Source organism: Aspergillus aculeatinus (genome assembly GCF_003184765.1).
Source record: "Aspergillus aculeatinus CBS 121060 unplaced genomic scaffold BO66scaffold_8, whole genome shotgun sequence".
In the NCBI taxonomy this organism is placed as follows: domain Eukaryota; kingdom Fungi; phylum Ascomycota; class Eurotiomycetes; order Eurotiales; family Aspergillaceae; genus Aspergillus; species Aspergillus aculeatinus.
The window spans coordinates 50377-73392 of NW_020291477.1; the positions used below are offsets into that span (position 1 = coordinate 50377).

Here is a 23016-nt window from a genome sequence, read left to right on the forward strand (position 1 = left end):
TTCGGTGTTTGAGGATTGCCGCTCTTCCTCCGCCGCCGCCGCCGCCGCCGCCCCCGAATCTGTGCTTGTGCCTGGCCATTGTCACATCTCCATTGATAATCATCCACTTTGATCATGCTCTAAACTCCTCCCATCGCTCGCCATGTTGACCCTGTTTTCAGGGCTCCTTCGGGCCCTTCCCTTCGTTTTTCTTCTATTCACAGTCTCCGTAACCTCTGAGCATACGTCGAACTGGGCCGTTCTCGTCTCTACCTCTCGCTTCTGGTTCAACTACCGCCACCTCGCCAATGTCCTTTCCCTCTATCGCACCGTTAAACGGTTGGGTATTCCTGACTCGCAAATTATCCTAATGCTCCCCGACGATATGGCCTGCAACCCCCGCAACGCTTTTCCTGGAACCGTTTACAGTAACGCCGACCGCGCAGTCGATCTCTATGGCGACAACATCGAAGTCGACTATCGCGGTTACGAGGTCACCGTGGAGAATTTCATTCGCCTCCTGACCGACCGTCTCGATGAGGACGTGCCCCGCAGCAAGCGGCTTGGTTCCGATGCAGGAAGCAACGTTCTGGTATACATGACCGGCCATGGGGGCGACCAGTTCTTGAAGTTCCAGGATTCTGAAGAGATCGGGGCATGGGATCTGGCGGATGCCTTTGGTCAGATGTGGGAAAAGAAGCGTTATCATGAGCTTCTGTTCATGATCGATACCTGCCAGGCCAACACCATGTATACGCATTTCTACTCGCCCAACATCATTGCTACCGGATCGAGTGCGCTCGACCAGTCCTCGTACTCCCACCATGCGGACAGTGATGTGGGTGTAGCGGTGATTGACCGGTGGACATACTATGTGCTGGAGTTTCTCGAAACGCAGGTAACGAGTGCGAACTCGAAACAGACCCTGGGCGACCTCTTCGATTCCTACGATGAGTCCAAGATCCATTCCCAGCCGGGCGTGCGGTGGGACCTCTTCCCTGGCGGCGAGCAGGAAGGTCGCCTGCGGACGGTGGTCGACTTCTTCGGAAATGTTCAGAATGTCGAAGTTGAGAATGTCAATGGCACTGAGCCGGGCTCCCTCAAGGAGGACCTCATTGAGATCGCCCGGCTGCTTGAGAAATGGCGCACACACGACCGGGACATGTTTGCCGGGCACAATGACTCAGTTCTGCAGGCTGGGGCAGCCGTTTCACGTCCGGAGTCAGATATACACCATCAGTTGTCCCCGCATCACACTGTCAAGATGAAGGTTGGACCCGCGAGGATGACCGAGGAGTCCACCTGGGAGAAGCGGTTCATTGGCTTGACTGTGCTTGGTGCATGTGCTGCCGTCTGGCTCGGCGGCTCTGTTCTAGGCGCGAGCTCTGCTTGATTTGGGATGTCGTATGGCGTGTAAAGCGTGTCCAGTTTTCGTATATTCTATTTGTGTTCATTTTCACTATACCTCAGCTCGTCCATTATAATTCTTTCTCTCTCTCTTTTTTTTGTTCCTTCTTCTCAAGATCACGAAACTACTTGCTTATTTATGGTCTTGCTAACCAAGATGATCGTAATTACTGGGCGTAGTGGCGCAGAGGAACCGGCGGCAATTGCTTTTCTGACCATATTCTCGCAATGATCGCAAACGCAAATTTACCTGGAACCACAAAATAGGAGATCTGCAACCGGGTATGATATCATCGATTCTAGGACGAACTCATACAAGGAAATTCGATCCTTGGTCTGATTACGGAGGAATCAATGTTCATTCGCATGTGGTGCAACATCTAACTATAAGCAGGAACGAACCCCTCCGAGACAAACAGGTACAGTACAAGCGCGTAAACACGAGAGACGGAAGTGTGTGAGAAGAATTGGAAACATTGTCAGCCCTTCCCTCGCAACACCAGCAACTGAAAGTATGCCGAAGGTCTCCAGCAAAAAGAGGAAAAGAAAAACAGGAAAGAGAGAAAGAGCACTGCACTGCACTGGGCACCTCCTAGCAAGGGAAAGCTGAGGGGAAGGGGAAATTCTTCAGTGGAAACCAGTTGAATTGGGAGTAAAGCAATGAATCCTAAAAGAGAAAAAGAAGGCTTGGCAGAAACTCGACCTCCCGCACGTGCCAGACGCGTCGTCGGGCCCTGGAGATGCGCGACGGGAAAACCGATTATTACTTCGTTACTTCTGTTAACTTACTTTAGCCGCTCAACTGCCCTACTTTGTCCTCTCTTGACTCGATCTCAATTGTCCCCAATAAACATCTTACCCCTCTTAGACAATGGAGTCTTTGACCTTCTAGACCTTGTTCTTCCCTTAACTTGCAAGAGATTGCTCCTCCTACTTCTCTCCCTCCCATTGTTATCCCACCATCTTTCTATTAAACCCCCCCACGGAGTTGGGGCCTGTGGAAGGGGGCCCTTTCTGTCACTGCTGCTGGTGCTGCTGGTGCTGGTGGTCCTGCTGCTCCTCGCACTTCACTGTCTACTTCACCAGTTTGTTGAAAACTTTCCCCCGAATACTATCATTAACCCGCGCATACATACGCGCGCGTGTGTGTGTGGAGGTGATTCTCGATAAGAACTTACCCACCTAAAAGAAAAGACCGACCCAACGGACCCTACCTTCCACGTTCGAGTCGAGGAGAGAAGTAGTGCGGCGGGGGTGTGTCTTTTCGCGCCTTGCTTAGTTTTCACCCGCCGCCATGTATCTCCCTCGTCAACTCATCTCCCATCTATACCTACAACTACTCCGCTCACATCACCCATTGTCCCCACCGGTGCTCATCCTCGTCGCCCTTGAACCCGATGCGCTCTGTGCCTGTCGAATCCTGACCGCCCTACTCAAGCGCGACTATATCCCCCACAAGATCCAACCCGTGGCCGGCTATGGTGATCTCTCGCGCGCCGGCGAGGAGCTGGTCAAACCCATGCGGACGACGAATGGCGGTAGCGGGGGTGTTGTCATCTGTCTCGGGGTGGGGGGCTTGGTTGACCTGACGGAGATCTTGTGCTTGAGTGGCCCGGACGAGGAAGACGAAAACAATAACGAGGATGACGAGGGACGAGGGGCACAGGATATGGGAGGGGTGGAGGTTTGGGTGTTCGACGCACGACGGCCCTGGAACCTATCCAATGTGTTCGGGGGCGAGGCTATCACTGATGCTGGTGGCATAGCAGACACTGGTACTGGCAATGAGAGAAGGAAACTGCGCGGGGTGGACAGAGGGTGCATCACGCCCGGGTACACATCGGGCAATGGGGGCATTGTGGTCTACGACGACGGAGATATTGAGGAGGAGCTCGGTAAGGAGCGAGAGGCGTATTGTGAATTGATGGCGATGCCGGACGTGGATGAGGAAGCAGATGATTTTGACGACATTGACGCTGATGGATCGGAGAGCGACGGTCAAGCCGATCATCCTTCTAGCTCGGATTCCAAGAAGCGGAAGTCGTGGTCGCGCCAGGACGATGAGGACGAATCCGACGAGGACGACGGTCCGCCTCGTCAGCGTAGAAGGAGTGATTCGGTATGTTTTGTTTGTCCGCGGTACTCGCGGCGGTTGTTCTTCGAGGCTAACCTGATTGCTCTCGTGCAGGGGTCGTATATCATCTCATCTCCAAGTCGTCCCCGAAGGATGGGGCACGATTCCTCTAACTCCTCTCGCTCCGTTACGCCGACGTCGGACTCGCCATCCCCCTTACATCCCAAACCGCCTTCCGAACGGTCCTTAAGGCGTCGGTTGCTTCGAATGCGAAGGAAATATGAAGGCCTCTTGCAGAGTTACTATAACTCCGGCACGTCGTACTCGGAGCCGATATCGTCCCTTGTATATTCACTTGCGTCCGAGCTTGGTCGAGAAGATAATGATCTACTGTGGCTGGCCATTGTAGGTGTGTCGAGCTTGGAACTTAGTGGCCGAACAATGTCCGGCGTGGGCGTTTCTAATGCGCTGGAGTATGGTGGCTCGGCTGGTTGGGGCGGAGAACGAGGCGAACGAATACGGCAGATCATGAGAGATGAAGTCCACCGATTAAACCCTCCAGATCCCTACGAGCGCGACATCAGAGGCGAAATCAACGGTGTCATCCCGACCACTGCTCGGTCACCAACCGACAAGTCAATCCGACTCTCTCCCGAGCCTCGATTCCTTCTCATTCGACACTGGTCGCTCTACGACAGTATGCTTCATAGCCCCTACCTGGCATCAAGATTACATGTCTGGACGGAACATGGTAAGAAGCGATTACACAAACTGCTCGCGAAAATGGGCATCAGTCTTAATCAAAGTCACCAAAACTATACTCACATGGATATGGAACTTAAGCGAGTATTACGGCAGCGTCTGCTCAAATACGCACCCATGTACGGACTCGATGGGCTTGTTCCTCCCGAAGCCTCCGGTCATGCTGCATCTCGCGAAGGGTGGGGTTTCGTCCGCTGCTGGGGTTGGAAAGCTTGCCTTTCTGCCACTGACGTCGGCGTTATCATTGGTGCTATTCTAGAGGTTGGCCCGGAGGATGCTCCTGGCACGTGGGATGCGAAACGGCTATCGAAACCTGCCCTCGAGACGAATGACGATGTATCTACTGAATCTGACCTGTCCAGTCTTCTCCCCCGGTTTTGGAGTGCGTATGATGCGCTGTCACTGACATCGGAGTCGCCGACGCTGCTCCTTGGCTCACTTTCTCTTGCACAACATCTCCACCGCGCCATCCTGCGCACTGGTACATCGTTGTTGTCCAAACATCAGATCCGGCACTTGCGCGCATTCCGCATCGCCGTTGTCAAGGACGGCCCGGATCTCAAATTGTTCACCAACCCTGGAGCGCTGACGAAGTTGGCTCTCTGGGTCGCGGAGGCCATCCGCGTGCAGGAACGGGAACGAGCGGATACCGTCAAAATCGGCCGCAGACGGGCTGTTGGCACCCCATTAGTTCTGGCCGGGCTTGATGAGGATCGAGGTCTTTATGTGGTCGTCGGCACAGGAGGTGGAGGTGGTGTTGTCGACTTTGCTGCTCTAACCAAACGCCGCGAGGAGAGACGGCGGAAAAAGGAGTCCAAGGAGAAAAGCCGGAAAGAGCGAGAGCAGCGTCGGGTCAAACGCGCTGCGGAGCGTGCAGCAAGGGATGATGACGAGCACGAGGACGAGGACGAGGAAACCGAAGAATCCTCCTCAGAGTCCGAATCGGAATCCGAGGACGAGCAGGACCTGCGTGGCAACAAGCACCTTCTGCGGAATCGTTTTGGAATTGCCTTCCAGGAAGTGGTCCAAGAAACCAGTGCCCGCGTCCGCATCGATAGTTTCGAGCACTGCGTGGTCGAGGTGCAGAAGGAGGATCTAGGAGGCTTTCTCGAAGCTCTCAGCTTCCGCAGCGTTGTTGGCTGATAGCCGCGGCTGGCAAAATGTTCTTAGGTTTATGCCGCGACCCATCCATCCCTTTGTTACTGTTTCATGCTCTATAATCATCTTGATGTGCCTGCTGACACACCAATCTCTTATTCCCTAGTCATGTTTGAGGCGGTATATGGACGTTTTGATACTCTACCTTGCACGGGATGCAGCTTCGAGGAGTGCTGGTGAATTTTTTGTTTTCTGTTTTCTTTTCTGCTTTAAACTTCTGGAAGACATAAAAGGAGGAGGACATGCATAATGACAGGTTGATAACCATCTTTGCGATCATTCGACTTTTTTTTTTTCTTTCTCACTGTGTTCAATGACTGTGACTCCTTCAGGTTGGTTGTGGGAATTGACACTTTTGGATATAGCTGCATTCTGTCACTGGTTGCTTTGCTTCACTCATGATGACTGATTTGCATCTCCGCACATTGTCATGGCGCTTGTGGTGTTTTGAGTGGATTGGCTGCTGACTGTTGTTGATGTCCTGGTCTTCTTTTCCTGTGCATAGCATATAGCATCATGCATTCAGCAAGATATGAGTTTTTCTCTTATTTCTCTCGACCGAGTGGAGTGACTGGAGATTGGAGACACAAGGAGTTCGGCTTTCTGTCCGATCTTCCTCACTCTCTCCCCGCTTTATCTCCCCACATCGCCTTATCTTTCCAGTCTATTTATTGCGCCTTTACCACAACAGACCCCCCATCATGTTCCGAATAATCAAGCCATGGAAAATTTCATACTCACCATGGCTAGTATTCGCAAATACCCGGTGCTGTCGCGCCAAAGCATCCTGGCTCAATTGCCCCCTGAGTCCACCATCGATGCTGAAGCCCAGATCGCCAAGCTCCTCTCGACCACCTCACCCAGTCGTCTCGTCGTGCTTGATGACGACCCCACTGGCACCCAAACCTGCCATGACATCGCTGTCCTTACCGTATGGGACATTGACACCCTTGTCAAGGAGCTCCGCCAACCGTCCGGCGGGTTCTTCATCCTGACTAACTCGCGCGCCTTTCCCGCCAGCGAAGCCGAGCAGCTGATCCGCACCATCTGCGAGAACGTCGCCGAAGCCGCCGCACGCACCCATCAGACAGTGGACATCGTCCTCCGCGGTGACAGCACGCTGCGCGGCCACTTTCCCCTCGAAGCCGACGTCGCGCAGTCGGTGTTCGGCCCCGCCGCAGCCATCATCCTCGCCCCCTTCTTCTTCCAAGGCGGCCGCCTCACCATCAACGACGTGCACTACGTCGCCGAGGGTGACTCACTCGTTCCTGCGGGCACCACCCCGTTCGCGCGCGATGCCACCTTCGGATTCCACAGTTCCAACCTCAGGGACTACGTGATGGAGAAAGCACCGGGACGGTTCCGCCCCCAGGAGATCCACTCGATCACCATCGAGGACATTCGTCTCGGAGGACCGGAAGTCGTGTGCGAGAAGATGCGACAAATTCCCGAAGGCGATGTGGTAATCGTGAACGCCGCCGCGGAGTCGGATATGCATGTTTTTGTCGCCGGGTTACTTCTGGGTATGTCCCCCGGCCCCTATTCTTTCCTCATCCCGGATCAGAAACAAGTTGCATGGCGGATGACCCCTAACATCTCTTTCCCTTCCTCCTACATCTGGTCACCCATGCTGAATGAACAACCTATACTATCAAGCCAAATCCCAATCCCCGTCCGCAAAACCCTACCTCCACCGCACGGCCGCCTCGTTCGTCTCCACCCGCCTCTCCATCCCCACCATCCCCCCCCTCACAGCAACCGCTCTCGCCCTCCCGCACCCCAAAAGTACAGGGGGCCTCATCCTGGCCGGCTCGTACGTGCCCAAGACCACCGCGCAACTCAGGTCTCTAACGGACCGCCACGGGCCGACGGGCACCAACACCCTCGCCATCCTAACCCTCGATGTCCCTGCGCTCCTTACCCAGCCGACCCCTTCTTCCATCGCCAACGCCACCGATGACAAGACCCCCAGAATCCACACCGCAATGGCAGACCTCGTTACCCACATCCAGACGTCCTTGCAAGCAGGGAAGGATACCTTGGTGATGACGAGTCGGGATCTCGTGACCGGTGACGGAGGAGGGGAGAGTCTAAAGATCGGAGGAAGAGTGGCAGAGGCTTTAGTGGAGGTGTTGAGGGGGGTGGTCGCTGGGGTAAGGCCGCGGTATATTGTTGCTAAGGTTCGTAGAGCAAATTCGCTTTCTTTTCCCCTTTGCGGCTCGTTTCCTGGCTCGATGTTTTTCTACGTGGTCTCGCTTAGATGGGCTTGGGATCCTGGGACCTTGCGGGGTTTGCTCTAAAGGGTTGTTGACTGATTGCCCATGACTGGATGGCTGACTTTTCTGGTGGTTCTGGCAATAGGGTGGGATCACTTCGTCCGATGCGGCAACGAAAGGACTGGAGATCAGGCGCGCCATGGTGGTCGGCCAGGCCGCGCCGGGAGTGCCAATTTGGCGTTGCGATGAGCCAACCTCGCGACATGCGGGGATTCCGTTTGTGGTATTCCCGGGTAATGTCGGTGGGGAGGGAACATTGTGTGAGCTGGTTGAGGCGTGGAGTTGATCAGAGTGATGTTCGGTTACGACAAAATTGGGTGTGCATATACCACACTAATCATACTGATAGAAGTCATTCATAGACATTGTACGGCGTCAAATCAGTGGAAGGCCAGCTAAAATCTGAGACTGAGATTGTGTTAGAGTGGCCCCATGGCCACGGAATGTGTAGCTTTATTCGACTAGACCTAACTGGCAGATACACCAGCACCTAAGTCAAAGCATGCAAGGCATTATGTACAGCGGTTAACCGTCGGTTCCTGAAAAGCGGCTCCAAATGATAGCCTGTACCCTTACGGCCATTGAGTCATGGGAAGATAGCTGTCCGGCTCTTACGACCAATTACAAACCGGCGGCACCTCATTGATGCGAGGCATGACCATCTGTAGTATGCCACTGGCTGGCTGGCAGGGACATGAGGAGTACGAAGTGAAGACTGGAAGCAGCGCAAAGAAAGACGATTAGGGCAGAGAAGTGTAGAAGAACCAACCTTGAAAAAGTTTTGCCGGTAGGCGTCGACTTGTTCGCAATGCAAGCAATCCGGATACCAGATCAACTGGGTAATCGGTCAGATACGGCTGCGATTGTGTTTTCATCAATGCTTCTTCGTCCAAAGCAAGGGAACGGCTTATTTCGAACCCAAATACCGTTCATCAATTTCTGGCCCTCGGCTTGTGTTTGGTGGGGAGCCGGCCCCGGTGGAATTGTGTTCTCGGATGCACTATACCACGACTCACGCGGGCGTGGTTGCAGTGCTAGCCACCCCGTTGGAGATACCATTGGATGTGACCTGGCGCTTGGCAGCCGATTGGGATGCGTCCTGTGAAATCAGTTGATATCAGTTATATCCAGACATCGGATCTGACAAGTTTCACACGGTACGCGATGATGCGCATTTCGTTACGTGGGCTAGCGCCGCTTCGTGATATACTTTGACTATCTTGTTTGCACTTACGTCCAATGAATCGATGCTCCGCTTGTGGCCGCTTGTGTCGGACTTCTTAATGACCTTCTTCTTCGGCCGAAGGGGCTTCTTCTCTCCGGGTTGGAAAACATCATCCGGCAGGTCGAAACTGGTAATGGTCATCAGCATAAGATTTGCTTGTGTGGTGCATAAAACACTTACTTGCGAACATGAGTGATAGCCACATCCATGACCCCGGGCTGATATCCAGGCCATGTGGTGCAAAGAGACTTGAACAGCTGGGCATCGGATGAGATATCCAATGACCGTGAGGCACCTTCAGAGGTCAGCGAGTTCACAGGTGAGGCGCAGTTGACGTACCTGGTTCGAGTGGTTTCAGCTCCAGCCCAATATAGTACGTTGCCGTATACATGACTCGGGTGTCCTCGGCAGCTTTCTCTTCCGTAGCCGGAATCTCTTTATTTTCCGCACCGTTTTGCGCAGCAGCTTCGTGGGCCGCATCCTTAGTCTCATCAGTGGTCTCGGTTTTGATTTCCCTATCTTGATACTTAGTGGACCCAGTCTTGACTGCCTCAATTTCCTCCTCGGAAGAAACCTTGTGTACCCTCTCGAAACCTTTAGGGAATGGATGGGCGACGGCAATTGTAGCCTTCCTGTCAAGGGCACCGACGAGGTGGCGGATTTTAGATTCCACAAGACCAGACCACACCGACTCTGCTTCCTTGGTTCGGCTGGAAGCCGTAATGCTGAGGTAGTATTTGTAGTCCTGAGTGAAGAACGTGTGCCGTTTGAACAAATCATTCCAGTTGAGCTGCTTCATGAAAATCTTATCCACAATGTCACCGCCCCTCTGTAACTCTCGAAGAATCACAGTCTTGGTTGACACGGAAACATTGTGAGTAGCGCACATGGAGGGATAGGCAGGCGTGATAATGGGCATCAAATGGAATCGATCACCGTTGTAGATCTATATTGACATCAGTTAATCACCTCGCCACGCATCGTTACTTTTCTCGGGGAAGCTTTACCTTAGGGTTCCACACTTTCATTTGGAGAGGGCCATCTTCAATTGGCTTCAGTAAGACGGGCTGAGGCCAGGCCCACTTTGTCATGATCCGGAAGAATTTGCCAACAATGACTGAGCCGGTGGCTTGAGGGTATAGTTGACACACTCGTGCGACAAGCATTGCCCAAGCAACGCCACCTGGGAATCCCACAACATTGGCATAAATCGCTCGCTCTAATCGGAAGAGGTGATGTTAGCGCAACAAGGAATATAGTCTAGGACCATGGACATGGGCACTTACGCTGTGCCCACAGCTTAATGGCGCGCAAGGCCAGGCGGAAGGTTTTTTGCTGAGGTACAAGCTCCAGAATCTGGTCTGTCACACGGGTTCCATTGAGCGACCGAACTTCCTTTTCATCCAAGCCTCGCAGATAATCATTGTTCTTTAGGTCGAGACTCATAGGCACGGATGGTACGATCAGGCGCGCGAATATCAGATCGATGCTAATGCCCGACAGCTCCATCTTTATGATTGGGACGAACGCATCGGGGACTGGTGTCATTTTCTCGATTGCTCCAGGTGGAGCCATCTGTTCAAGGACAAGGGGGAATTCAGCAAAGAAATCGTCGATGACGACATGCTTGGGTCCGACCACCAGCGTATCAATATCCGAACCTATTGACAAAAGGCATCAATATCCCTGATCTTAGCTCTGACAGGCAAATTCGGCCAAACCAACCTGGCCCATAGACACCAAGGCGGTAACTGCCGTATGTAAGAATCTTCCCTCCAGCTGCCTCCACGGCTGCAGGGGAGAGACCCTTCTTGCGGCTGACAACTTTGACAAACTCGATGGTGACACGCTGAAGAAGTTGAAGGACTTGTTGTCTAGGGTGCACAAGCAAAGTCAGCATCTGTGTGAAGCAGCTTCAGCCAAATCTGAGAGGATCCGTCTCACCTTCGTTCGGTCTCCGCCGGACTTTCGAAGTTATTCTGCGCCTTCAGCTCGGAAATCAGATCATCGTTGGCGGTAAGCTCATCTGGAGTAGGAAGGGCGGTGGAAATCGGAGGAGTAACTCCCCACTGCCTGGCTGGTGGTGCTGTCATGTTGGCTCTTTCGTCTGTCGAGTGTTACAGGATAAAGCGGTTGCGCCGAATAGGCGCTGGGTAGGCAGGCAGGCAACTAGATACGGAATAGGCGCGAAAAGTGAAGGAAAGACTTTACAAATTGTGGAATAGGAAATCACCAGATATGATGAAAGGAATATCTTAGAGTGTGGTAGTGACAATATGAAAGGGGGAGGATTAAAAGGGAAGGTAAGGAAAAGTGGCTGGAATTGTAACAGCTGCTTTGATCGATTCGGAGTTGGAAATGAGGAGGCGCTTGAAGGTTTATCGCCGGCCACCAGATCAGCAGCTGATTCAGCATTCCAGCCCCATCACGTGCGTGTGGATGATGGTTGATTGCGGGAAAGCACAATCCAATTCACTGGGAAGTTCGGTTACAGGTTCACGACAGTCTGTTTGAAATTTGAATACTAACTTATTACTTGCTGCTTGGATCCACCTTAATCATTACTAGTGCCCTCCCAAGGTCATAGACTTGAGCTTCTCCCCCAATGTTTCTCTGACAGAAGAGGTTTCCCCGTGAAAAAATTCATTCAACTTCTTGTCCAACCAGCCGAGATCATCCTTACTCAATCCCGGACCACCAGCCCAATCTGTTGAGGTATGCCTTAGATTCAAGCCTCAGTCGGGTTGTAGGACAAAACTTACGACCCCAAATCGAGGGGAAAATGCCGAGAGCACCAAGTCCCGGTGCCATACAGGCAACCTCATACTCCGAATCCTCGGGCCTGTGCGGTTGGCTATGAGTTTCTGCCTCAAAATAACACACGCAGCACGACACACTTACGGGAAGTATAGGTCGGTCCTTCCAGGCAAGACCAAGACTTTTGCTCTGATAGAAGCCATGGCCTTCTCGAAATCCCCGTTGTATGGCTCTTGATCTGCCACATTTCCATTCTGCCATGTTTGCAGCATTGTCAGGAGATTGGCTGGGTCTAAAATGCAGGTCCTATCAACGAAGGTTCCTCGGTGCATGTCTTCGCGCGTCGCTAGGCTGACCTTTCGAGAGCGCCCAGCTCTCCCAGAAGCTCACCATGAAATCCTCTAGATCTTTGTATCCGAGGACGCTTTCATATAGCTTTTCTCGGTAGAATGCTTGTGAAAATCCCCTTTCACAGAGAGCACGTCAGAATGTCTCCCGCTCCAGACAGAGATTATTCTTACCAGCCAGCATAGCCCCTACCAAAAGCCTTCAGCCCGATTTGTTTCTCTCTCTCGCTCCATGTTCTATCAGACTGACCGGCTTCGAGAACACCGGCATTTCCAGACCCTGCTGAAGAAATGTGCTTCGCTGCGAGTAGTGCACTTTTCACGCCCTCAAGGAATACCTGGTTATGGAGCGACGTCCTGGCTGAACCGCAAAATGGCACCACTAAATCCATAAACTCGGGATACTGTGTCGCCCACTGGAAGCTTTGCGCCGCTCCCATTGACCATCCAAGCACTGCACGTAAATGAGGGATGCCTAGATGCTGGGTCACTAGCATATGTTGGGCGCGAACGTTGTCGTAGATGGAGCATTTTGGGAAGGGCCCTTGAATGGGATAATTGGATGGCGATGTTGACTGGCCGTTCCCGAAGAGTGCGGGGATGATTATGTAGTATTTATTGGGGTTAAGGGTTTTGTCCTCTCCGATCAACCAGAGATTGTCGGAGATCTCTATGTATATCAGTGTAAGTGCATGACTACCTTGTAAATTGTAAATCAAGTTACATACGGCCTGAGAACCAGGAGGGGTAAACAATGGCGGGCGACTTGGGATCTCCAAACGTCTTGAATGCGATGTAGGCGTCGACCAGCTTCTCCCCGCTCTGAAGCTCCCAATCTCCCAGCTTGAAGGTCTCGTAATCGTTCTCCGTCATTATTTCGAATGAAGAACTATAGAATCTGAGAGGGGAGACTTGCTCGTAGAACAATCACTGGTGCTGATGCTGAAGTGATGGCGATGGGATAGATGGGGAAAGAGGGGTCGGTCTGCGAGCCTTGCCTTGCCATGTTTGCCTTTTGTCTTCCTCTTATCAGAGCACCCGATACAGCCGTGTTCCCTGCTTGCTTCTCAGCCGTGCGGGGTTTCATATTCAGCTACGGTTGATGATAACTTGATAAGCCTCCCAATGCTCCCCCGACTTTCCGTCCCGCCGCGGGGTTATTCGGGACGCTTACAAACGGGAGATGCGGCACGGATAACTTATGGACAGTGGGACTTTAATGCCACGCTATATCTTTGCTCTCAATGTCCTGGAGTGGCGTGGTAATAAGAGCACACTCGTGACACGTCATTGTGGAAATATGGCTCGGTCCTAGCACGGCAACCACACGCCAGATTGAAATCCTGCCCTGTCCTTCGGCTGTCAACTCTCAATCCCAGTCCCAATGTACCACCGTGTCTCATCAATCACTTTGTGCCACTCTCTGAAGCCGCAATATCATCTTGCGTAAGTCAATAACCCAGGCTGGACAGTCTCCATACCCAATGATCGAGCACCAACAGCAGCTGGCTTTACTAACGCATGCCTAGTGTCCCAAAGAGAATTCCCTGTCCCTACATCCGAGCAAGTTGTCCTCTACGATCCTTTTCTCACTCTTCGAATATGTTCCAAAATCACGACAATTTCGAAAAAGTTCAGGCATCTCGGCCAGATTTCAATCGGGACATCCCCGTCACTTTTTCGAAGCCTCCCAAGCCCGATTGGAAGGAGGGAGACGGAGGCAACGATGGAGGCGAGAGTCTGAAGAAGAACCATGTGCAAATTGACCCGTACGAGGAAGGGCGCCCCGTGGCTTCTAATTACAAACTTCTCATCTCCGGGATGGTTCCCAGACCCATTGCGCTCATCAGCACGAAGTCCAAGGATGGGAAGACAGCCAATCTTGCCCCGTTCAGTTACTCACAGGTTATCAACCATGATCCTCCACTCTTTATTGTGGGCTTTGTTGGCTCCCTTGACAAGGCGAAAGATACCCTGAAGAATCTGGCGGAGACCGAGGAATGTGTGATCAATATCATTTCGGAGCACTTCGTGGAAGCGGCCAATGCGACTGCCATCAATGCTCCCTATGGCGTATCGGAATGGGAGGTCTCGGGATTACACCAAGAGCCCAGTACCATTGTCAAACCAGCTCGGGTCAAAGAGTCCATCATGTCCATTGAAGGGAAGCTTGTCGAGACCAAGGAGTTTGAAAGCCGAACGACACCGGGAAAGAAGTCCAGTGTCCTCGCGATTATTGAAGGTGTCCGGTTCTGGGTTCGGGATGATGCCATCAATGAGGATAAGAGTATTGTCGACCTCAAGGTTCTCAAGCCCATCAGTCGCCTGGGGGGCATTTCATACGGGCGGACTACCGATGCGTTTGAGATCCCTAGACCGCAATTCTAGATGGTATGGAAAGTAAAGTCCAGTGACTTAGGTGGGAGATCTAAAGGTTCCTCGGGTGATGCTCATTGTTATAGCAGCCAGAGGCATGATAGAATGATCGATAGAATTTTTCACAATAGAGAGGGTCTGAGAGATTTGACGTTCCATGAAACGATTTTATGGTGGTCATATGAGTTGAGCAAATCGCGTTGCAAGTTCAGTCCCAAAGATGTGAGTGAAGTCGAACGGCATTCATTGTTGACTGCCTGCGACGTGTTCTAAGGTTAGCGGATGGGAAGGGAAATGAATCAGTGGGGAACGGAAGAGAGCCGACCGAGGAAGTGTTTTGTATGGAATCCGCCCGAGGTGGAGCTGCTCGGGTCAACTAAAGCTCGTCCCCCCCCATACGGACAACAGATGGAGCACAGTCTCAGTGCCCGTGTCCACTTTCAAATTCCCCCAGACTCCAACCGCGGAGAGTCCAGACCTTCATCAGACTTCCAGGCGATCATACCTCAGCGTCGAGACTGATCTTCGCTACCCCAGCAACCTCAGGGATAAGGAGGTGACAGAATAAAAGTTGCCTTTATCTAACACAACACACACACACTATCTTTGAAGGGCGAAATGACAGTATACTGTGGTGGCCAAGTCCCGTAATGAGGCTGTAAGGGAACTAAATACTTGATAGTCACATGGGCTACAAATCCATCGAAGGCGGGACCAGTCCAATTTTCTTTTCCCCTTTCGTTTCGGTCTTCTTTTCTTCGGTTTGCTTCTGCCGTCCTTCCATAGGGTCTAGCACAAAGACCTCGTTCCTATGAGTATTTCCAATCAGATATTTCCGTCCAACTTTCGATTTCAATCCCTAGCCGGATCGACCGGCTCAAGTTGCTTGATTTGGGATTGTGTTCAAGCGTCACAAGAGGAACCGGTGTTGAATTCATTGAATCACTACAAAGCGGTCAGGCTAGAATCGCTTGGGCTGCCATTCATAGGTGGCTTTCTTTTCCGACGCCGCCTCTTTAAGGCAGAAAAGCAAATAAAAAGAACAGGAGCCACAGTTAGACTAGTCCAAGCTGAGGGGACTACCTAAGCTGCAGTGGCTCTTCTCAACCCAACAACGACTCAGACAGTCATCGCCCGTTGGGGGTCCCTGGGAGGGCATGACCAGGGAGGAACCTCGTACTAACCACTAAGTTAAGTTTCCAACACTAGTCGCCCCTCCCAAGAACGATTCGCATTTGTTGTTATCGACTGAAAGAGCACTCGATCCTGCCTCCTCTCGTTAATCTCGGCCTCTCGCCCGCCTGGGCTCCTGCGATGAACTTGCACCAGTCACATTCGAAATAGCGCCTGCCCATGGATATTCCCTTCCGTTCAGTGCTTTCGTCCAGGAATCTCCCTCTTTGTCCCTCTCCGTGACTTCTATACTCCCGGTCTACGATCCCCCTGCGCATCATCTGCGGGTACGATCGATCGCCATAGAGCTTTCAGACTAAACCATCAGGTGCCCAATGTGTCGTGACGCCGGATGACCACTTGCTCGCAATGAGCCATATTTCTTCTCAGAAGAACGGCGGTAATAATGTTCCCCCTCCGCGACAAATTCGCTTTGTGTCGACAGACGGTCAACCTCAGACAAAGCGGCGGCGTGTCAACGCGGCGTAAGTCCTACTGCAAACTGCTTAGTTCTATCCTCTCTTACTGGCTGGAAATTATTCACTGACGGGTGGCTGGCATACCCTTTAGGTGCTTAACATGTCGCAAGCGCAAGATACGATGCTCGGGTGAACAACCAGGTGAGAAGGAGCCAAGATCCCTGGGGCTGTAACCCACCACTAACAGGTCGCATTTGGGTATGTAAGTGTGCAAGACTTGCTCCGACTTCAATCATGTATGCCAAGGGTACAGCGAGCCAACAACACATGCCCGATCACAATCTGATTCCAGTGCTCGAGCCGCGACAGTCGCACCTTTATCGATCTCTAGCGAGAATACTTCGCGCGTGGCTCTGAAAGTCGAAACTCGTTCCCCAGATCCTCCCGGTCGAGCTACCGTGCCTCCTGTCGAACGCAATGACAGGCCTGTAGCGGAGCCCATACCGTCGGAAGTGAAAGAGGCCTCATCTGTCAGAGACATATCTTCCCAAACAACGAAAGAGCCTGAGCAGCAGACCTTAGCAGAAAGTCCAGAGAGCAGTATGTGATAGATAGTTCCAACCGTGATTCATAAATGGTGATTGCTCGGTGCTTACCATGTCTCATCTGTCTAGGTCGCACTTCTCTAAGTTCAAGCGCTCGCACACATGTCCCTTATTTCAGGTATTTTGGGCCAACCGCTATAGTTCCCGGCTTCAAGCAGATGGTTTGAATCCCACCAATAAAGGGCGCTGGAATGGTCGCGATACTGATTTTTGTGCTTGCAGGTTGTCCAAGTTAGAGGTTCTCGCAAGAGCAATGCCTCATTATCATCAGGTCTGCATAATTTCGCTTGCCATACGCTTTTGTGTGCCACAAGATACTGGCCGCTCACGTACTAATACTGCTCATACAGAGTCCCTATCACCATTACGAAGTCCCAAATTTCCCAATCATGGCATCAACAATGTGAGCGGTATGTCTGATACCCGCGACAGCCGTGACTATAACACTATTCCGTTCTATGATCGCGATGATACTCTTCCTGTTAGCAATCTCGTGATGCATCTTTGCGATCTGTTTTTCGTGCATCTAGGGTGCAGCTTTCCTTTTCTACAACGAGACAGGTTTCTACGCGACCTGAAAGACAAGAAGGTCGATACAATGCTGGTGGACGCGATCTGTGCGTTATCTGCTCGTTTTTCTCTCCATCCGCTCCTGAGTCCGCCTCAGGCACCTTCGATAGATGGATCCGAACCAGCAGTGGATATGAAGAAATCAAACCGCGGTCAGCCATTCGCTCATAGAGCGATGAGTGCTCTGGTCGATTCACTCTCTTGTCCTACTATCTCCGTTGTGCAAGCATGCCTCTTACTAGCTTACGAGGAATTCGGATCGAATCATGATAGCGGTCTCTGGATGTACTTGGGAATATCCATCAGGATGGCGCAGGATCTTGGGATGCAGAAAGTCCAGGGTCTGGAATACAATTATGGTCAGAGTGGGGTAACTCCAAATGCTGTACTGACTGGACAAGCTGGAAAGTTGAGAGACGATCAGTATGATGAACCGCAACCTTCCCCAACACTAAGGGGCCAGCCGCGCGACGCGGAAGGTCGACGTGCTTCGGAACGTGAACGAGTGGATTCTTTTTGGAGCATTTTCTTTCTCGATCGAGTGATCTCATCTGGTACCGGAAGGCCTGTTACCTTGCGTGATGAAGAGATTGAACTCTGTTTCCCTCTTCAATGCGAATCCAGGCTGCCGAATGGTTGGCCTGCACCATTCCCTCCACTTATCCGCATCATTCACTTGTACGGCAGAGTGACAGACCTCATCAATGGGATTCAGGATGTCAAGCATGTAACATCGGACACACTGAAGGTGCTGGCCGGCATGGAAAGCGACCTGACAGGTAATGATACCTCAGACTCAAGTTTTCACCACGCAACAGCTAATCATGGTTATGAACCAGGAATATACCAACGCCTATCACCCAGGCTCCACTTCAACGCCGCAAACTTTCAAGCATATGTCAAGGCGAAAGAAGGAACAAATTTCATACTTTTACATTTCGTATGCTTGGCCTCCTTTCCCATGAGAACTCCTATTGACACAGACCAGTGGTTTCATACCTTGATAGTCTTGCTGCATCAGCCGACGCTCCTTCATTCATTTGGAGGGACAATTCAGCATCTATATCCGAACAGCCGGGAATTGTCGATGTCCTCAGCCAAAACCATTGCTGACATCCTCTCTTTTTCAGAGCTTGTTGACGGAAAGAGTTTTATTGGCAATCCTTTCACGAGCCAGCCGATGTACATTGCTGCATGCGCTTTTCTGATGGAAAGTGCTTATTACTCCTCGCCATCATCGAGGTCGTGTTCGCCTCCCATCCAACCGCTTCTCACAAACCAATCCAGTGGATTTGTGATGCCCAGCATGGATCCGGCCACCGGCTCTGAACGAGAACCTACCGCTAAGCACATTCTTCTCGCATCCGCTGCGAAAGAGAATTACCAGAGATGTTACAAAGCATTGAAGGCGCTTGAGACCTATTGGGAAGGTACAAGGTACATTCTAACGGTCTTAGACCAAAAGGCCAAAGGGATCGTGGACCCACTTTTGTATACTGTGGAAGAGATGGAAAGTACTGCTGGGCTATCTTCTGTCCAGCCACTCGCGGCACAACCGTGGCGACGGACGCAATCGTCTGATGATACGGTGGGTGCTGACCCATCAGCGCCGGGCTCAGATACACCAGCAGAAGGAAGGCGGTCGCCCAAAATAGATCCGAGTCAAGGTAGGGTTCATCACTTGCTTCTCCCTACCTCAGTGTGAGCTGACTGTCTTCGAGCTATTGGATGGGCTCTTACTGGTGCGACAAACTCTTCGCAGCCGAATCTAAGCCTTCTTTATCAGATGCCTGCACAGACAGGACCTATCCCGGAAAAGCCGACATATTCATCTCAATATAGCCATAGCTACCCCCATATACCTGTTCAACCTGATGGTGGTGGGACTTCGTACTCATACTCACAGGCCACAGAGTCATCCCGGAGCACAAAAGCGACTCCGGGGCCATCAATGGCCTCTACAACTGCGCAATATTCACCCCTGGCATCCTCCGGCAGAGTTACCACTTCTGATGCTAACCTTCTCCTTGGTTTGAATACGACTTATCCCGGTTCGACCTCCCGTCTACCTAATTCACGGTCGGCTTTCAATCATCAAATACCTTCTGCTGCATGTGGGCTTGAGGGTCACGCGCAAGTCTATAATTATAACATCCCTTCTACTGTGAGTGACGCTCATACAGGGAGCGGGCACCTAATTGCGCACAGCGCTGGACTGCATTCTGATGCCGAACCTGATGCTGGAAATGTGTTTATCGAGAGCCAGGACGTTGATATGGCTATGCTCCAGCAAAATGATCAGCTTCCCTTCGCGTTCAGCGGTGAGATACTTCCATGGCTTGAATATCTTCCACAGGACGTCCTCAATTACTTTGGCGATAATCAGAATTATCCGGGCATGCTGAGTCCGGATGACGAAACCCCTCGACCACATTAGCTTGTTATCGTACCATACGATCCTTACGATGTCTATACCCTTTTACACACGATCTGGCCTGTTTCTACCCACTTCAGAGATCAAGATTCGAGTCCGTTATAAATACCACAACAAGAAAGATTGCTATGGAGCAGGTATAGGGTTCGAATAGGCGCTTATACTTCTCCTTGTATGGTCTGTATATCTTCAGCGACAAGCATTGAATACCAGCATATGACCTGTTTGATCTAGAGATTTCTCAGTATTGGGCTTATTTGTAAATCATGCTTTGGTCAATTTTGATGCCTGATTGGGGCCATTTAATGTTTATCGATTCAGCGGACTGGAGTTTGTTTTATGTTTTTCTTGTTTCTTATTTCTTTAGTCTTCTCCTTTTATTCTTCTTTCCCCCCTCTCTCATGTGGGTGCTTGTTCAAGTGACATATACCTGTACATTCGCTACCATGAATCTCTTTCTGCCTTTTCCCTGCAACTGATTTGATATATCCATTTCGGTCTGTCTTCGTCATACGTGAGTCTCAAAGTAGGCTATTGTACCGAGATAGAGTACAGCGTTGCCCAAGTGTGCTAAAAGCTTACTGCGTCAAGGGAAAGGGCAAATCTCGGCATTGAATTATTCTCTGACTAACGCTGAAACAGTGTTTAAACAACGCGAAAAGCATAGTGAGCAGAAACCATTCTGACAACATCGAGAACCTAATATTGACACCGCTTTGTGCCATTTGCCAAATCGAATCTTACGGACTGCCACCGACCAGAGACATGAGAGTGATCCATCATGACCTATCTGAGATACCCCGTGTCATTCTTGCCTAGTAGACAAGGATTAGGAAGCTGGCCTGCTCAGGGTGCTGAGTATTCAATTGCATAATTTTGCTTTTCATCTCCTCCTTTCCGCATTTCCTGGAGACATCTTATCCCATCTCGCATCGTGGGCTTTAATCACACCTAAGCCTGTCAACTTGGCTAGTCCGGGCATGCCGCTTTTTTGAGTGGTGCTTCAAGAAAAGATGACGGCAAATATCCCTTCATCCATCATGAACACATTGTCACCTAGTCAGCAAGAACCTCCCAAAGTTGTCATAACGCGGTCTATACTTGCCGCGCCTCAACGTTGCGCGATACACCTCCTTCCCATTGCCGTGTCATCTACAGTTATTGGACTGAACATCAAGGGCACATATCTAGGAGCGGACATGATGTCTCCATTCCCATCCGAGACTATAAACCTGGCACTCTTCCAGTTAGCTGCCAAAGCTCATGAGATAATGATCGTTGCAAGCTTGAGTGTAACTATTCTACACTGTGTCCGCCATGAATTGCTCTTCGGCCGTGGCCTCCCCTTGGGTTTCTTGGGATCAGGGCTTGCGTTCAACAACTTCGGATATTTTTTCTCCAGAGAATTTTATGGTGGTTTAAGATATGTGGCTATTCACGGCGAGAGATCACGCAAGGCTGCACTGATAAGTCTTGTGGTCGTGGCAGGCCTGCTAGTTACTCTTGCTGGGCCAGCGAGTGCTGTTCTCCTGGTTCCAAAATCACAACCCTGGAGCGCCGGAGATACTGAGTTCTTCTTGAACGGATCAGAGAGCGATTATTGGCCTGCTGACTTGTCGAAAGAGATCCCAGACCTCGAACAACTCTGCAGTGAGCAAAACTCGACTCTTCTGGGATTCTGCCCGGCGGGTGGATTTCACTCGTTGTGGACTCACTGGGGGACGATGAACAGCACCACTTTCCAAACCCAGAATGTCCGCTCCTATGCAAAGGAACTTTCCGGGTCCCGGTTCTACTGGCCAGTCTCCAGCCCCCTGTCTCTAATCCCACCTCTATATTCACTGGGGAACATTCAGCAAGAGCCAAATAGAAGAACATCGCTGATACAGCCGCATGCAGCAACCGTGGTGATGCTACAGCGGCTTGCGGAAGATTGGTGGCGGGCCTTCAGTGTACATAAAGGTCTTTCGCAGAGTCAAATTGATGATCGTACTGCTTCGGCTACCTTCAAACATGCTATCACTGTCGCCCGTTGTGCAGCGCCACGAAAGCTACGAGCCTCAGACACCACAGTGTATTTTCCTTCAATACATGGTCGGTTTGACTTTGCCGATAGCCTACCACTCGACGTGGATAGTCTTAATTCCACTCCCAATGGCCACCTGCAATTTCAATGGGCTCATCTTCCGCCCAGATTTGGTGCTGCTAGCATTGGGGGACTATTCCAGACCCCCTGGAAAGCCACTAAGGGGGGTAGCGTCTCTAGAATAGCAATCGGTTGTACAGTACAGGCTGGGTGGGTTCCTGCAACGGTCTTCACTGACAAGTACACTTTCTGGACCGGCTGGTATCCGTGGAATATCCAGTATGACGATCGTTCTCCCGCATGGAATCCGACTTCTTACAGCGCAACCAATGGCCGAGTTGCATTCGGTGATGAGTGGCTCAAGTTATTGACTCCTCCAAGCCCCCTTACAGTGACTGATACTGCCAGCACTTGGCGGCCATCGACCATCGAAAGCATCTTTTCAAATGCAGGCTTGGCAACTGATGCAAAGGCCGATGAGATAACTCTCGATGGTTGGCTTGTCAACGATGTTTCAAGCTGGCAGAGGGTCTCTCTAGTGGAGGCCATTGTCTGCAGTGTCATTCTCGATGGCCTCAGCCGAACGGGAAGCCATCAAGTGTTCATCGAAGACAGAGTGGCGATTCAACCTTCGACTACCACCGCCTCCACCCCCAGCGAATCAGTGACGATCACAGCAGAATTCAAGATAAGCGGCTTTTCACTTCAGAGCTCTCTTGCTGGTACTCTCGCCATGTCAGTCCTCTTTACTCACATGGCGATTGCTATTGGCCACATCATCTACCTCATCCTTAAAAGACACACGCCGGGTAGCTGTAGTTCAGTGGGTGAGCTCATTGCTCTGGCGCAAAATTCACCGCCAGCGTCTGAAGTTCTAACAAATACTGGAGGAGGAATAAAGAGCTCGAAGACCTACGCTCACCTAGCAAGGATTCGTGTGGCGAAGGCTTCTGACTCCTGTGGGCAAGACCGCATTGAACTAGTCTTCAAAACGCACACGCCCTCTGCTGAACTCCGCGGCGATTCTTCTGGGACTGAATTAGTTGACCTGCATACCAGCTTGCTCAATCACTCGTCCACACGGCAAAGTCAGCATCATACAAGCAGGAACACCTCACCATCTACACAGGATAGTATTTGGGGTTTATCACATTCTACTGAGTGGTTGGTCTTTGACAGTCGTCGCGTGGCGAGTGTGACTACAGCTCGCGTGCAACCTGAGCGCTCGTACGCTTGAAATACATCCTTTGAGTGTGTGCCATGGCTGTACCTGAGTGTAGGTAGATTGTAGAAGACATTGGCTGCATCTGTTGGACTCTTGGCATGGGGACTCCACAGAGTCCACACTCCACTCAGGAGGCCCGGCGC

General features: G+C 51.4%; 8 protein-coding genes across 8 annotated transcripts; 6 read left to right on the forward strand and 2 right to left on the reverse strand.

Annotated features, from left to right (window-relative positions):
• Positions 1 to 52: 52 nt before the first annotated feature.
• BO66DRAFT_389213 (GPI-anchor transamidase) lies at positions 53 to 1674 on the forward strand. The gene has a single exon (XM_025646747.1). It carries the CDS (start codon positions 143 to 145, stop codon positions 1370 to 1372), a length of 1230 nt encoding a protein of 409 aa, XP_025506918.1. The 5' UTR covers positions 53 to 142; the 3' UTR covers positions 1373 to 1674.
• Positions 1675 to 2508: 834 nt separating this feature from the next.
• BO66DRAFT_235042 (cell division control 45 family protein) lies at positions 2509 to 5537 on the forward strand. The gene is made up of 2 exons (XM_025642790.1): positions 2509 to 3505; positions 3575 to 5537. The coding sequence occupies exons 1-2, from the start codon at positions 2681 to 2683 to the stop codon at positions 5363 to 5365; spliced, it is 2616 nt and encodes an 871-aa protein (XP_025506919.1). The 5' UTR covers positions 2509 to 2680; the 3' UTR covers positions 5366 to 5537.
• A 529-nt stretch (positions 5538 to 6066) lies between these two features.
• On the forward strand, positions 6067 to 8063 carry BO66DRAFT_389215 (uncharacterized protein). The gene is made up of 3 exons (XM_025646748.1): positions 6067 to 6903; positions 7037 to 7560; positions 7742 to 8063. The coding sequence occupies exons 1-3, from the start codon at positions 6123 to 6125 to the stop codon at positions 7940 to 7942; spliced, it is 1506 nt and encodes a 501-aa protein (XP_025506920.1). The 5' UTR covers positions 6067 to 6122; the 3' UTR covers positions 7943 to 8063.
• Positions 8064 to 8629: 566 nt separating this feature from the next.
• BO66DRAFT_389216 (polynucleotide adenylyltransferase) lies at positions 8630 to 11218 on the reverse strand. The gene is made up of 8 exons (XM_025646749.1): positions 10826 to 11218; positions 10607 to 10755; positions 10168 to 10542; positions 9889 to 10100; positions 9221 to 9827; positions 9062 to 9176; positions 8891 to 9008; positions 8630 to 8755 (listed from the first exon to the last, which is right to left on the reverse strand). Exons 1-8 carry the CDS (start codon positions 10972 to 10974, stop codon positions 8669 to 8671), a joined length of 1812 nt encoding a protein of 603 aa, XP_025506921.1. The 5' UTR covers positions 10975 to 11218; the 3' UTR covers positions 8630 to 8668.
• Positions 11219 to 11445: 227 nt separating this feature from the next.
• On the reverse strand, positions 11446 to 13095 carry BO66DRAFT_426522 (homoserine acetyltransferase family protein; the record flags this gene model as incomplete). The annotated part of the gene is made up of 6 exons (XM_025650291.1): positions 12714 to 13095; positions 12160 to 12655; positions 11995 to 12104; positions 11783 to 11930; positions 11644 to 11723; positions 11446 to 11588 (listed from the first exon to the last, which is right to left on the reverse strand). The coding sequence occupies exons 1-6, from the start codon at positions 12856 to 12858 to the stop codon at positions 11446 to 11448; spliced, it is 1122 nt and encodes a 373-aa protein (XP_025506922.1). The 5' UTR covers positions 12859 to 13095.
• Positions 13096 to 13406: 311 nt separating this feature from the next.
• Positions 13407 to 14496, forward strand: BO66DRAFT_389218 (flavin reductase family protein). The gene has a single exon (XM_025646750.1). The coding sequence runs from the start codon at positions 13507 to 13509 to the stop codon at positions 14371 to 14373; it is 867 nt and encodes a 288-aa protein (XP_025506923.1). The 5' UTR covers positions 13407 to 13506; the 3' UTR covers positions 14374 to 14496.
• Positions 14497 to 15903: 1407 nt separating this feature from the next.
• On the forward strand, positions 15904 to 19565 carry BO66DRAFT_315750 (putative C6 transcription factor; the record flags this gene model as incomplete). Its single annotated transcript, XM_025643479.1, has 9 exons — positions 15904 to 16019; positions 16105 to 16154; positions 16260 to 16553; positions 16628 to 16719; positions 16781 to 16829; positions 16909 to 17907; positions 17968 to 18068; positions 18117 to 18795; positions 18835 to 19565. 9 exons carry the CDS (start codon positions 15904 to 15906, stop codon positions 19563 to 19565), a joined length of 3111 nt encoding a protein of 1036 aa, XP_025506924.1.
• Positions 19566 to 20602: 1037 nt separating this feature from the next.
• On the forward strand, positions 20603 to 22885 carry BO66DRAFT_367623 (uncharacterized protein; the record flags this gene model as incomplete). Its single annotated transcript, XM_025645299.1, has 1 exon — positions 20603 to 22885. The coding sequence occupies one exon, from the start codon at positions 20603 to 20605 to the stop codon at positions 22883 to 22885; it is 2283 nt and encodes a 760-aa protein (XP_025506925.1).
• Between the last annotated feature and the right edge of the window lie 131 nt (positions 22886 to 23016).

Excerpts from the sequence above, each read along its gene's own strand:
- BO66DRAFT_389215 (XM_025646748.1), top strand. The coding sequence starts at position 6,123 with ATGGCTAGTATTCGCAAATACCCGGTGCTGTCGCGCCAAAGCATCCTG. Across the intron at positions 6,904-7,036 it reads TGTCGCCGGGTTACTTCTGG|CCAAATCCCAATCCCCGTCC; the intron begins GTATGTCCCCCG and ends TATACTATCAAG. Across the intron at positions 7,561-7,741 it reads CGCGGTATATTGTTGCTAAG|GGTGGGATCACTTCGTCCGA; the intron begins GTTCGTAGAGCA and ends TTCTGGCAATAG.
- BO66DRAFT_389213 (XM_025646747.1), top strand. The coding sequence starts at position 143 with ATGTTGACCCTGTTTTCAGGGCTCCTTCGGGCCCTTCCCTTCGTTTTT.
- BO66DRAFT_389218 (XM_025646750.1), top strand. The coding sequence starts at position 13,507 with ATGCCTAGTGTCCCAAAGAGAATTCCCTGTCCCTACATCCGAGCAAGT.
- BO66DRAFT_235042 (XM_025642790.1), top strand. The coding sequence starts at position 2,681 with ATGTATCTCCCTCGTCAACTCATCTCCCATCTATACCTACAACTACTC. Across the intron at positions 3,506-3,574 it reads AGCGTAGAAGGAGTGATTCG|GGGTCGTATATCATCTCATC; the intron begins GTATGTTTTGTT and ends GCTCTCGTGCAG.
- BO66DRAFT_389216 (XM_025646749.1), bottom strand. The coding sequence starts at position 10,974 with ATGACAGCACCACCAGCCAGGCAGTGGGGAGTTACTCCTCCGATTTCC. Across the intron at positions 10,756-10,825 it reads CCGGCGGAGACCGAACGAAG|ACAACAAGTCCTTCAACTTC; the intron begins GTGAGACGGATC and ends TGTGCACCCTAG. Across the intron at positions 8,756-8,890 it reads GGAGCATCGATTCATTGGAC|GACGCATCCCAATCGGCTGC; the intron begins GTAAGTGCAAAC and ends CTGATTTCACAG.